The 12,030-nt window shown below is 37.8% G+C and overlaps 1 protein-coding gene across 5 annotated transcripts in view; it reads right to left on the reverse strand.

The window, feature by feature from the left end:
- The window catches only part of LOC124410190 (telomerase-binding protein EST1A-like), a 224,985-nt gene that overhangs the window by 153,692 nt on the left and 59,263 nt on the right, over positions 1 to 12,030 (reverse strand). For all 5 annotated transcript variants that reach the window (XR_006929578.1, XM_046888363.1, XM_046888364.1 and 2 more), the window contains one exon: positions 6,196 to 6,341. Coding sequence is in view for 4 of the 5 variants with exons in the window: in XM_046888363.1 (XP_046744319.1) it covers positions 6,196 to 6,341 (146 nt within the window). In the remaining variant the exon portion in view is untranslated. The remainder of the gene's footprint in view (positions 1 to 6,195; positions 6,342 to 12,030) is intronic.

The raw sequence follows: 12,030 nt of genomic DNA on the forward strand, positions 1-12,030 counted from the left end.
CGGCAGAAACATTTGAAAATCACGAAGATTAGAAAAAAAGTGATGGTTCAATCTTGATAAGCATTAATCGATTGCGAGGGCCAAAGATGTGAAGGAGAGCGGTGTAACAATCCCACTATGCCACCACGCCTTGTTTGGCAGATCGGCAGGAATTAATATTTCTAACCCTTGCTTGGAAACTTCGATTCCGAAGCCTGTTGAGCGTGCGTAAAGTACCACATTTCGAAACCACGCGGTAGAACGGCGTTGGCGACTGTGCACAACCGCATTGCTCGACACACCAGAGCCTTCTTTAACGGATCCACGATTTCAAATTACTCAATTTTACGCATTATGTCATTAAGCATAAGTTACCTAACCTCAATTGTATGAGCTGTGTTAGCACCTTTGTTGCTTCTCCAATTAAACCTTGAATCACAGGTGTTGGAAAAATAGCGTGTGTCTTCTTTGCATCTTCCTTTCCTTCTATGCTTCGCAGCACGAATGGTGTTTGCTAAACTAACAAATTCCATACCTCACATCAATCTACACTTTATCTAAGAACTGTGAGAAACAAGAAAAAATTCGATGAATGCGTATCGTGAGGACATCTCGAAATAAAACTTATAGTCGATTTCCCACCGAGCAGGTTTAGGAATGGTAAATGAATACCTGCACGATGAGGAAAAAAACACTAATTCGTCCATGTACCCAAATACCTGCTACAGACTAAATCATAAGGTTCATTTAATTTTTTAGTGATGCCGTCGAGACAAGACGAGAAATATAAATTTTTCGTAAATTTCGTTACTTTCAATGAAATATGGTAGAGTCAGTTATTTCATTTTCATCAATGATGTGCAAAATCGTTTTAAACAAAACAAAAAGTCTGATTTATAACCGTTTACCGTAGACACCAAGGATCCCGTGTGTATGATAATCTGCGAGCAGGTCAAAATGGTGGTAAAAAAAAGAATAAGACAAAAGCGAAGAGATAAAAAAGCAATAAAAAATATTAGCAACGAGTCATCCAGGCGATGCCCTATAGACAGAACACATCTGTTTCGGATACAGTTATACGAAACCTGTTCATTCATGCGACGTAAAGTGACATGTCATCGTGCCGAGAAACGCGATTTACATATCAACACGTATCGTAGGTTATACGAGACACACGGTTACATATGTAAGCGCGCATTTATACGAGTGTGAACAATAATTTACATATTGGCGAGCAGAAATGAAGGTCTCTCTCGCAGCTGGAGGCACATTGCCATGAATCAGCTAGTCATTTTTCATTTTTTTCTCACCATAGGATCACCACTATTATGTGCCAGAGATCATGTGATAATTATTTTCTGAGTTACAATCTAGATATAAAAGCCAGCAATGGCAATAAGTTTACATGAATATATCGCGGTGTACGAAACCTGAGCTACGGATCGTTTTTTTCTCATGCATGCACGCCAAAAAAAACGAGACTCTTGACATACAATGTTGCTACTATCATAAACTCTATTTGCATTTGTTTCTTGTTTACGACACAAAATGTAATGTGACATGAATTTTCGGGATCAAATATACGAACGCGAAGCTCTTCTGTTCTTGAAACAAACTAGATCTTAGAACTGGTTGAAGCGTTAGCATTTCAACGGTTTTATCCATCTCGAACATTAAAAATTGTTACAACTTGCGATTATCTATTCGAAGACGAAACGGCTGTTAACAACGCATATCTACGCACTATAATTTCTCAGGCTTATAGACTAGGTTTACTTAGGTCTATCTGGTGAGCATATCTTAACTGAAATTCAATGTCACCTCACTTCCTGTGTAGTCCAGACTTCATTACCAACAAGTAATTGAATTTCAGTATAAAATTCATCAAACCAGGAAAAATTATTCAAATAAATATCCATTGAAAAAACACATGATTTAACTAAAGCAGCCAAAAGAAAGCTACACTTCTGGGAGTGCTGATTCGTTTCCATTGCTCAAAAGTCATGAATAATCGCTTTAATTAATAATTGGCAAGGTTCAAATATACCCTATAGGTATATTTAGACCAGTTGACACAAGCTTTTTCAAACAATAACCAACTGCAGGATTCGCAATACTTTTAAAGCACCAAAATGCTTAAGAAAAGGGTCTTACTGCTATTTAAGAGCACCATCTGTATGCAGGATTGCTTGAGGGTATTGATCAAAGCAAAAAATCGTTTCTATTACATGTAAGTCTGAAGTCAGAATGTGGACGAACCAATCGTGGTGGAAGGAGCAAGAAATAAAAGATGAAAAAGATGGCGGGAATTACCACAACTCCAGAAACACTCTAACGTCCTTAATACTTATAATCTCGATTGATCCGCATCTCGATCCAAGTTGATTACATTGGTAATGCAAAATCAACCCGCAGCGCCATTGCCAGCCGGCGCCTAACAATTTAAATGGGCTTTCAGCCGGCCAACGGTGGCGCTGCTGGCTGACGCCATCGCCAATGAATCGACTGGGCCAAAAAATTAGCCACATGGGAATCATGTCCCTATGTGTACAAGGAGTTCCGGTTTGCAAGCCCGAATCTTTATAACGGCGTCCAATTACTTATATCCACGGTCTAATGAATAATGACTATCAATTTGAAGTATTTTTTTTTTTTTGCTGATTAAAGCAACAATCAGTCAATGAAAATATAGTGTTCAATGATCGTGGCCATGAATTAACGAAGCTGCGGCGTAAACCCTCTCTGTGAGTCTCCGTACTTTCTTAGATCATGCAGTGATCTGGCAGATAACCTGTAACTATACTCCCAACTCGGATTCATTTTTGAATCAGATAGGCTAGGATCGTGTTGCAGACACGATTTTCTTATGGTTTTTCGAAACTCTTCCTCTCCCCCCCCCCTCCCTCTCTCCCGCTTCATCACCCTCTCCGTCTTTCCTTCTTTCGTAGGATTAGAACTGATAGTATGTATAAGACTTACAAAAAGGTTGGCAATACTGCCCAAAATATAATTTAAACCATGAAGCGTGCTTTTTGTAATCAAATTTTTTATGAAAACGAAGGTCCGAGAAGGGTGTAGTTAGAAATTCGTGACCTTGGGCTTGTTGTTATCGGGACCTGTTTTCAGAGAAAAAGGACTTCATTGTACGCACCCTGAAAATGAAAAGTTCAGTTTTATCTAGATTTCGACGTCTCGAGATCTAGAGAATCAACCGTTTTCAGATAGGCGTTTGTATGTATAAATATATTTATGTATTAGTGTGCTCAATTTTTTGTCGGACGATATTGCGAGAACGAGTGACTGGATTTCACTAATTTTGGTCTCAATCGACACGGCTCTTCCAAACATGGAACTGGTTAGGTTTTGGCTTTGATCGGTTTAGTACTTTTGGAATTATTGAAATAACAAAATTCCAAAAAATAAAAATAATACCTTGAGAATGGATGAATGGATTTGAATGAAAATTAGTATCGTAAAGATTTTTGGGTCGCTAATTACGAATCTAAGCTCAGATTTGAAATGATTAGATTTGGCATATTTAATATACTGGAAAAAAACTAAAGACCGTAGGAATTTCACGAAGATTGGTGCTCGAAGGTTTATTAGGTGAATGATCATAAGTCTCAGGTCGGACTTGCGAACTCCAAAATAGTAAATCCAATATGATGCGAAAAAAAAACTAAAAATATTCGGATTTTGGTAGACATTAGTAGACAGAGGTTTTTTGGGGGACCGATAACGTATCCAAGGTCAGACTTCCAAAATTTGTAGTGGTGGATCCATTACTATGATTCAAAATTCGTCATGTTTTCATGTAGGGAGTTGTCCATAGGGACGTAACGCAAATTGGGGGCGGGGGGAGGGGTAAGTAGGCACCATTACTTGCCTACTTGCGTGATAAATATAATGCTCAATTTCTCCACTTGGTCCTGTAGCGTAAGCTGCGTCAAGTCGCAAGACAGTACGTAACATGCTAATCAAATTTTTCCGTACACACATAAAATGAATTATGCCGATTAAATGTGAATAACTCAGCATAGAACCGAATTGTTAATAAATAAATATAGTGTACAATTGAAAAAATCTTTGTTAACTATCTTTGTCAGTGAGTTTCACTGAGATCCTGAATGTTATTGTTTACCACCTGCGTCCTAAACAGTATGAGTATAAAAATGACATATAAAGATGGACGACCCATTCGAAATTTACGTAAACGTTTGAACTCGATAGTGGCGTCTGCATGTTAGCAATAATCTAGACAGCCCTGTTCAGGAAAAAATTCGAAGCTGATTAGCCGCATTTAAAGTTCTACCCTAAAGTTAGATTTTCCCGCATGGCTCGTCATAGAGACACGTTGGCGGTATAGTATTCGGGCTGTTTACACGCGTTCCAAATCATACTGTAATTTTTCTTCGAATAAGTAGTATTTTTACGGAATTATAACCGACATTGGTTTCCAAAAGGCAACCTCAAACAATGTGCCAGAAATTGATGGAGGTATGATAGTGAAACTTTTTCAGTAAAAACGAATATTCCACCGCAGCCAAAACACACGAAGTGACAGCTGGCAGGTAAGTAATGTTTTATATTATTTATATATTATAGTATATCATGTTGGTTAAAATTTTTCAGATTTGGTGGGTAAATCGTAGTTTCTCTTTCACATACATGCGTGATTCACTGAAATTCCGAAAATTGGTTTTATGTACAATTTTCGAAAGTGAATAATAACCTCAAAAGAAATGTATATCACAGTCTACTTCATTAATTGTATTTTCTACATACTTTTTTTATACCCAAGAAAGTATAAAAAATGATTGATTTGTTGATATGAATGAGCATCTAGTTCTGTTCAAGAAAGTAATAAGGAAGCAGCGATGAGGTACTTCCAAGTACGGCGCTTAGCCCGGCATGCACTGTACAACAAAAATCAATCCAGAGTTCAAAGTGCGTGGCAAATCGTACGCGGTAGCATTGCTGGCCGACAAAGGCCGAGAGTCAATGAAAACTGTAGAATATCACAAGTGTGCGGCAGCAGCAGGTATTTACAAAGGAATACGTTTTGGCTTAAAATATGTGTGAAGCACAATCAATTTGGTATCTTGTTTGACAGGTGTAAGCAAGCATGCTATTGCCTTTCTCGCATGGGTTCATCAAGGAAGCATAAATACGGCATTTACAGAAGTCATCCTGGCAACAGGTGAAGGACATGGATTGGAATATACAGAAACCTGGGCTCTAATTGAACAGCAAATTTCGCAAGCTACTCGTCAGCAACGTGACACATAATGCGAATGAACAGACGGAAAGAATATTAGAACCAAAGTTGAAAAGTTTGTAAAAGTAAGAAATAAATCAGTGAACATCATTTACACAGATTTTTTCGTTTATAATAATATTGCGACGTAGAAATACACCTAGTGTGGTTTTGCTTTCTTAAACAATAATGTCTTCACTTTGAGGGATATGAAAGCAAAGTTGTTGAAATAAGCTGGATGATAAATAGGAAAGCATTTGAACTTCTAAAACTTACGGCCGCAAAATTTTTAAGTATTTTATACGAAAGAAGAGTTGTTTGTCAAATAATCATCGAAAAAATTATTCTACTAATGAGTCCAACCGCTGGGCGATTAGTTTTAGCTTGGCATAGAAAAATTTGATCGATACGAAGCCGCATGCATCTGGAGAAATAGTTAAAAATCACTGAACATCACTGAAATTCAAGCTGTACTTTCATACTGAAAATCGCTTGAAAATCGGTGAGATGTCAAAGTACTTTAAACGTTTAGGAACCACGAAAAATAATGGATTTCAAGTTGTCTTTCAATATTAGAAATAACTTGTGTATGATTTTGTTGATGATTTCCAAGCGAATGCCCTATGCGACCATCATCGTCGAATTTATCTACACAATTCTTCATACGACTTTATCACGGACGAAAAGCAGCTTGATAATATCGCTTCAGTTAAGTTTGAAATTTCAACATTTTCAGAATCTTAAGTCGAGTCTTTCCTCAAGATTATAGTAATAATAGCACTAATGTATGAAATTTAACTCGCAATGTGCAAAGGTGAAGATTGTCATTTTTTATGCAAATTATACCGCAAAGTAAGTAAAAATATTTACTATTCGATGATTTTTGTTGCGAAAGCAGTATTTTTTCTGTACAGCATCGATAATTCCTTCTGACGTAAATATTGTTGCAACATACTCACCCTTGAGCTGCGTCGTCTCGATGGCAAACATATTAAGCGCTAGCAGCTGAAGAAGCCGAGTTCCCGGTAGAGGAAGAGGCGAGTGTTGAAGGAGAGCCCGAAATTCTCTGAGCATCTGGATACCAGCCTCCTGAAAGGTTTCCATCCTACAACAGAAACGAAGAGAGATATGATCAATAATTTATTTCATTCATTCTCTGTCGCTTGAGATTCAACCATACAAGAATACATTCCCGTTTGTCTTTGGCTGGTTCACTCACAATCAGATTGTATTCGGATAGGCAAAACTTATGCAGGTTCCTCGACCTCCTCACCTTTTATTATTACAAGGTCATAAACCTCGCAACAGGATTCTATAGTGATTGACGATTATTCATATCTACGTATCACTTTTTTTCTGATTCTTTATCAAGTACGCCGATTTTCATATTGAAATAGAAACGTTAAAATCACAGTTCAAGATACATTCATGATACAAGAACAAGAGTCTCTAGGGAAGGACGAGTCCAGGCATGATATTGGATATTGGCTCGATTTTTCACAGACTGGCTAGACATGAAAAGGTTAAGTCAGATCTGCACCTTCGAAATCGATATCAAACGGACCAAATAAGTTAAAATCTGCTAAAGGCCTTCAGTTTTTAAAAAACGGCAAAGTCTAAAATTTCTAAATATGCGGTGAAAAATTTCATGGAAATTTTGGAAATTTTTGTTCATCTAACTATAAATTAGAAGAACTAGCGCGATCGGACTGTTACCAACGGACCAGAGCAATAATAACTAGTTGTACTCTCGGAGTTTCTCGAACTCCACTTTATACAATTAGTAAATCATAGATCATAATAAAATCGGACCACTTCAGCTTGCAACAACGAGCAGCATGTGCCTCGGAAATGACTTCCTGGCCTACTTTTATAAATACAATTCCATTCTTATAAATACAATTTTTTATAAATATATAGATAGATAATTTTCAAATTCATTTTCATTTCATTGATTACCGTAATAAATTTTTTTCTACACGACCAAATACTACGAGCGTATTCTAGAGCAGACTACATACAATTGACGGTGATTGAAAATATCTTTTCGAAAATCAATACCAATTTTCTCTACGTTTGATCCCTCAACTTTATTTACTGTCATTTCAAATACTAGTTTTGAAATAACCATGAAAATGACAGTAGAGACGATGCTAAACGTTTTTCACGATCTATTATCTGAATATGCACATGAGATATATAAATTACTACTACTTCGTACACTGAAGATCAAAACGCTTTTGCGAAAGTGATCTTAAATTCATAAAGATACGTGACACCAAAATTGTACTAATGGCATGTGAAAACACAATAATGATTAAAACGTGTTCAACAAACGGTCCAATTATTTGTTACCGTATGTAAGAACAGTAAATAGTTGATCGCCTTGGAAGAGACCATACATACAATTAAGATAGAACTTCACTTGGTAAGTTCGCTTAATCATTTAAATCACTGTAGGTGTTGGATAAGGCCCGTATAATGCTTAAATTTCTCAGTTCCATCAAAGCGTAGAGAGCTGGTGTATTCCGAATAGTTGAGCAGAAAAATAGTTTAGGCGTACTTCCCAGACACGCGTATGAAAATCATCTGTGACGTCTCGGTACCACTGCAGTACGACTTGCATTTTAGAGCGTTTATAGACCGAATAGAGCTCATCCCTCGTACTCTGCAGAAGAAACAACTCCTACGCGATTTAAGAGAGTTTGTTGGTCTTCCAAAACACACTACATTATCGGAGCCATGCAGGCCCAAGTCAGCTGTGATGTTATCCTGCAGACATTCAAGCATACTGCTAATAGTGGGGTGATATTCGAATAACTGCCAGTTGCACTTCACGAGCTCCTTCTAAAATGCTTCCAGTTCAAAGTTGCAATATGAGCGGACACGATATGACCCTGATGAAGAAGAATGGGAGGTGCACAGTAGTAGTTCAACACTGATCATGTCATATGCCGCAATAAAAGGAGCCGATGACTGACAAGACGATCGTATCATATCCGGATTGCTGAACGTGTAAATGTCAAACGTGATATTATTAGTGTGCGTATGACACATCGTGGCATCGCGGAGAACGGCACCAAGTACAAAACATGAACCGAGTTGGACCAAGTTGATTCGCATTAAAGTTCCCTAGAATCATCACAGAGTCATAGTTTATGCAGAGTATATCATAGTTGGTACGAGAGAGATCGTGTGAGAGGTGAAGGAAAAATGTACGTCAAAAGGGCAGACATTAGTTGCATTGAATCTACTTTAAATCCATGTTGCAATAATCAAATAAATTACAAGACAGAGTAGATTTATTCTCGCAGACTCTCACATCGCCGGGCAGAAAAGTGTCGGTGTAAAAGTGAGTTAGCCAGGGTGCAACAGAGGCCGGATCACCGACGAACGGAACACTGAGAATAAGATATCGGAATACCAAGTTGGTTATCCTGGACTGCTGCTGCTGCTGCTGCGAACAGGGCCAGAGAGAAGAAGAGCTCCGGCCGATCTCGAGCCAAGAAGCAATCCGTCGGTAGGCAAAGTGAGTGTGCGTGCTCAGATAAGGTCGTTACATGTCGGATTTAATTAGATGTACAGCGTTCGTGTGGTATTCTTCATTTCACACGCGGAAGCAATATTATACGATACTCGCGTAACAGCCCGACTCAGTACACTTTTGTATGTTTATTTATTTCAGGATGTGCTCTAAATACATGTGTGCTCCATACTCGACTGCGAAGAGGATGCCACGGAAGTCCAGTTCTCAATGAGCGGAACGGCGTACATACTTTACAGTCGCAAATGTTATTACTATAATTCCATTTTTCTTCTTCACCAAATAAATACCTTAATTCTCCTACTCATTATATGGTCAGAAATTATGACTAATGTGAAATGTATGAAATTATATACTTAAGTGCTTAATGGTACCAGGATAGCTGCGGAATCATTTCAAATATTCACAGGGAAAGTATAACGTAAAGACCTTTTGGAAAAACATCAATTCTTAATATTACTTAAACCAATGTGAGGGAAGACACTAAATACGATAAATCCATGTATCCCAGGATTAAAAACTGAAAAGATATCGTCGGATGCCACAGATTTCGAAAACCTAATTATGACTTGATTCCGCTTCACACGATATCAGAACTTTCAAAGATTTCGTAAGAATTTAACAATACCACGGGATTTCGACCACCTATTTAAATCAAACAAAATTATCGCTTCCATGATAAATGAACTTTAAGAAGAGGTCAGAGTTCTGACAAATTGAGCAAATCATATTTTACAGTTCTGCTCTTTTTAAAATAACATCAGTCTTTGATAAATGATAATGCTTGCAATTGCGATTGATTGTTGACCCAAAAATGACATAAAAAAATGTACGAAACACTAACTTACTCACAACGTACTTACTTTAAGTATATGATACTCTGTTGATATCTGAATCCTATAACCTTAAAACGATCCCGTTACTTTATGAAGAAAAATGTGTGAAATACGATTTGCGCATTCCGCCGCTTCGACACTCCGAAATCCTGTAAAGGTACAGTCAAGAATTGCTACGAAATTGTGATCAAAGTTGTCTGTTTGCACGCCTTTGTGGAAAAGTTATAACTTATTTCACTCTGCGATAGATATATTGCCACAAAACACGTTCCACCTCATCCCCAGGTTTTTGGTAATACCTTTCTAGGTTTTGAAATACACACATGACAATTTCCTGACTGATTCCTGGTGTCCCAGGCTCGCAACAATTGAGACGGAATGCACTTGACGTCTGACACTTGAAAGGGTATCACTAGGACAATCGTCAAGTTTTGTTGGTAATCGCGATCTTCGTGTGCCCTGGATATACATGTATATCGGTACACCAAATAAACCAAAACGCCAGACATATGAAGTGTGGATAATTACGGGGCGTAATATCGTGTTTGAGAACACAAATTCCCACAGTAATTCCCGGTAAACACGATGTAACCCATATTTTTCTGTGCAATCTCAGTGAATGATGGATAAATTAAAGCTATCTTTCATGCTTTGACAATGATGGTGTGAGAGTGTACATTACTATGTAATGCAATTTTGGAATTCATTCGTAAATTTGTTGAAAATCGGCAATGCCGATAGTCTTATGTAAGTAAATAAATAAAACAGTGATGAAGTGTTGTACGAGTGATATAGTGGAAAGACCGTGGTTTCGTGTTTATTATTACTGACATGTGCATTGCAGGCTCTTGTGATTGCACAAAACAGATTCTCTGAACAATACGATACGATACGATACACATTTAAAAAACAGCTTGAATAACAGCCAGGAACATTTGTGACATGCACAAATAGGTAGCAAGGATATACCTAGACGAAGGATGTTTGCTCGTCATGAATCCGACAAAAAGAGTAGTTATGATGCCTCAAATCAGACAGTATGTTAAGTACTTTAATTCTGTTCACATTACATTTACTCACAAAACATGCAGAAGATAAATAAATCAGCCTTAACCTTTTCATTTTCACCAAATACTTGACTTATTTGTTTATTGATTTTTATTTTTACTACCATCACCTTGCATATGTTTCAATCACTGAACCAACAGACTTAGCGAATATAAAACTTCAAATAAATAACTAACGACGCGATCAACAACGAAATCTGCTTACTGCCCTGAAGCTCACAGTTAACATTGATACACTACTTCAATTACTTATTATTTTGTGCGTTTCACAGTTAAGTGGACCATTCCTATCCTACTAACAATCCGTTGAAATAGAAAAATGTTTTACTTTAGCAAGACAGTGTCGCAAAACAAGAGGTGGCCCACAGGTCTGCCAAAAGTTAACACATTCCCTATCTCATCGGAATGAACCAACTTCCACTAGACTATTAACCACTAACTTAACCCGTCGATCCTCAGGCATGACTAACTGCTTACCCAGAAGACGAGTATAAATGTCAGTATCTGTAATCAAATAGTATGCTATAAATTTACATAATCACTAAATCACCTTACCTCATATGATACATACAAACGTAGTAATAAGCCGTCATCATTTGTTTGATTCATTCATACATATTTCATATGTTTCACAGCCGCTTGGACCATTCCTATCCGACTGTAAATCCGTTGAAATAGACAAAGATTACACTTCAACAAAACAACGTCGCGATACAAAAGACGGCCTGGACTGGAAATGATAGTACAGAAGCACACGGTTACAGTATCAAATGTGACAAACAAGTTTCACAAGATGGTATCAACGTAAAAGGACTTATCTACATGGTTGAAGATTGCGATGCAGCAAAACGTGCTAAATTTTTAAGACGAAAATTGGTAGAAGCAACAGTATGATAAAGCGAAATGTCATGGGAGGTTTCTAAAGTAACTCAATTTCCGTTTTCAAAAAGTTCAAACGATTCCATGGCGCCGAGGAGGTTGGCGGTTGAAACCGGAGCACGTTTGGGCTGGGGAAAAATGTAAAATGGGGACATTAAACACGAGACAATCTGGTTCATACCTGCAGTTCATATGATTGACCAGTATTAATTCAGCGGTGTAATGGAAAGAAAGCGTTTCTGGACATTCTTCGGTAAGCAACACGAAAAATTTGCTTATGTGGGATTTAGCCCCATGGAATGCTGACTTCAGAAAAGGTAATGATGAAAAGATGTGCTCCACCTCGAACAAGACGTCATCAAAGAGGAGGAAAATGGGGTCATCGGCATTCTCACGCCCGCAAAACCTCTCTCTCTCTCTCGCTCTTTCTCTCTTTCCAGGCGGCTCTCGACCGAGATGTGAAGAACG

The sequence above is a fragment of the Diprion similis genome, chromosome 9 (genome assembly GCF_021155765.1).
Source record: "Diprion similis isolate iyDipSimi1 chromosome 9, iyDipSimi1.1, whole genome shotgun sequence".
NCBI lineage: Eukaryota > Metazoa > Arthropoda > Insecta > Hymenoptera > Diprionidae > Diprion > Diprion similis.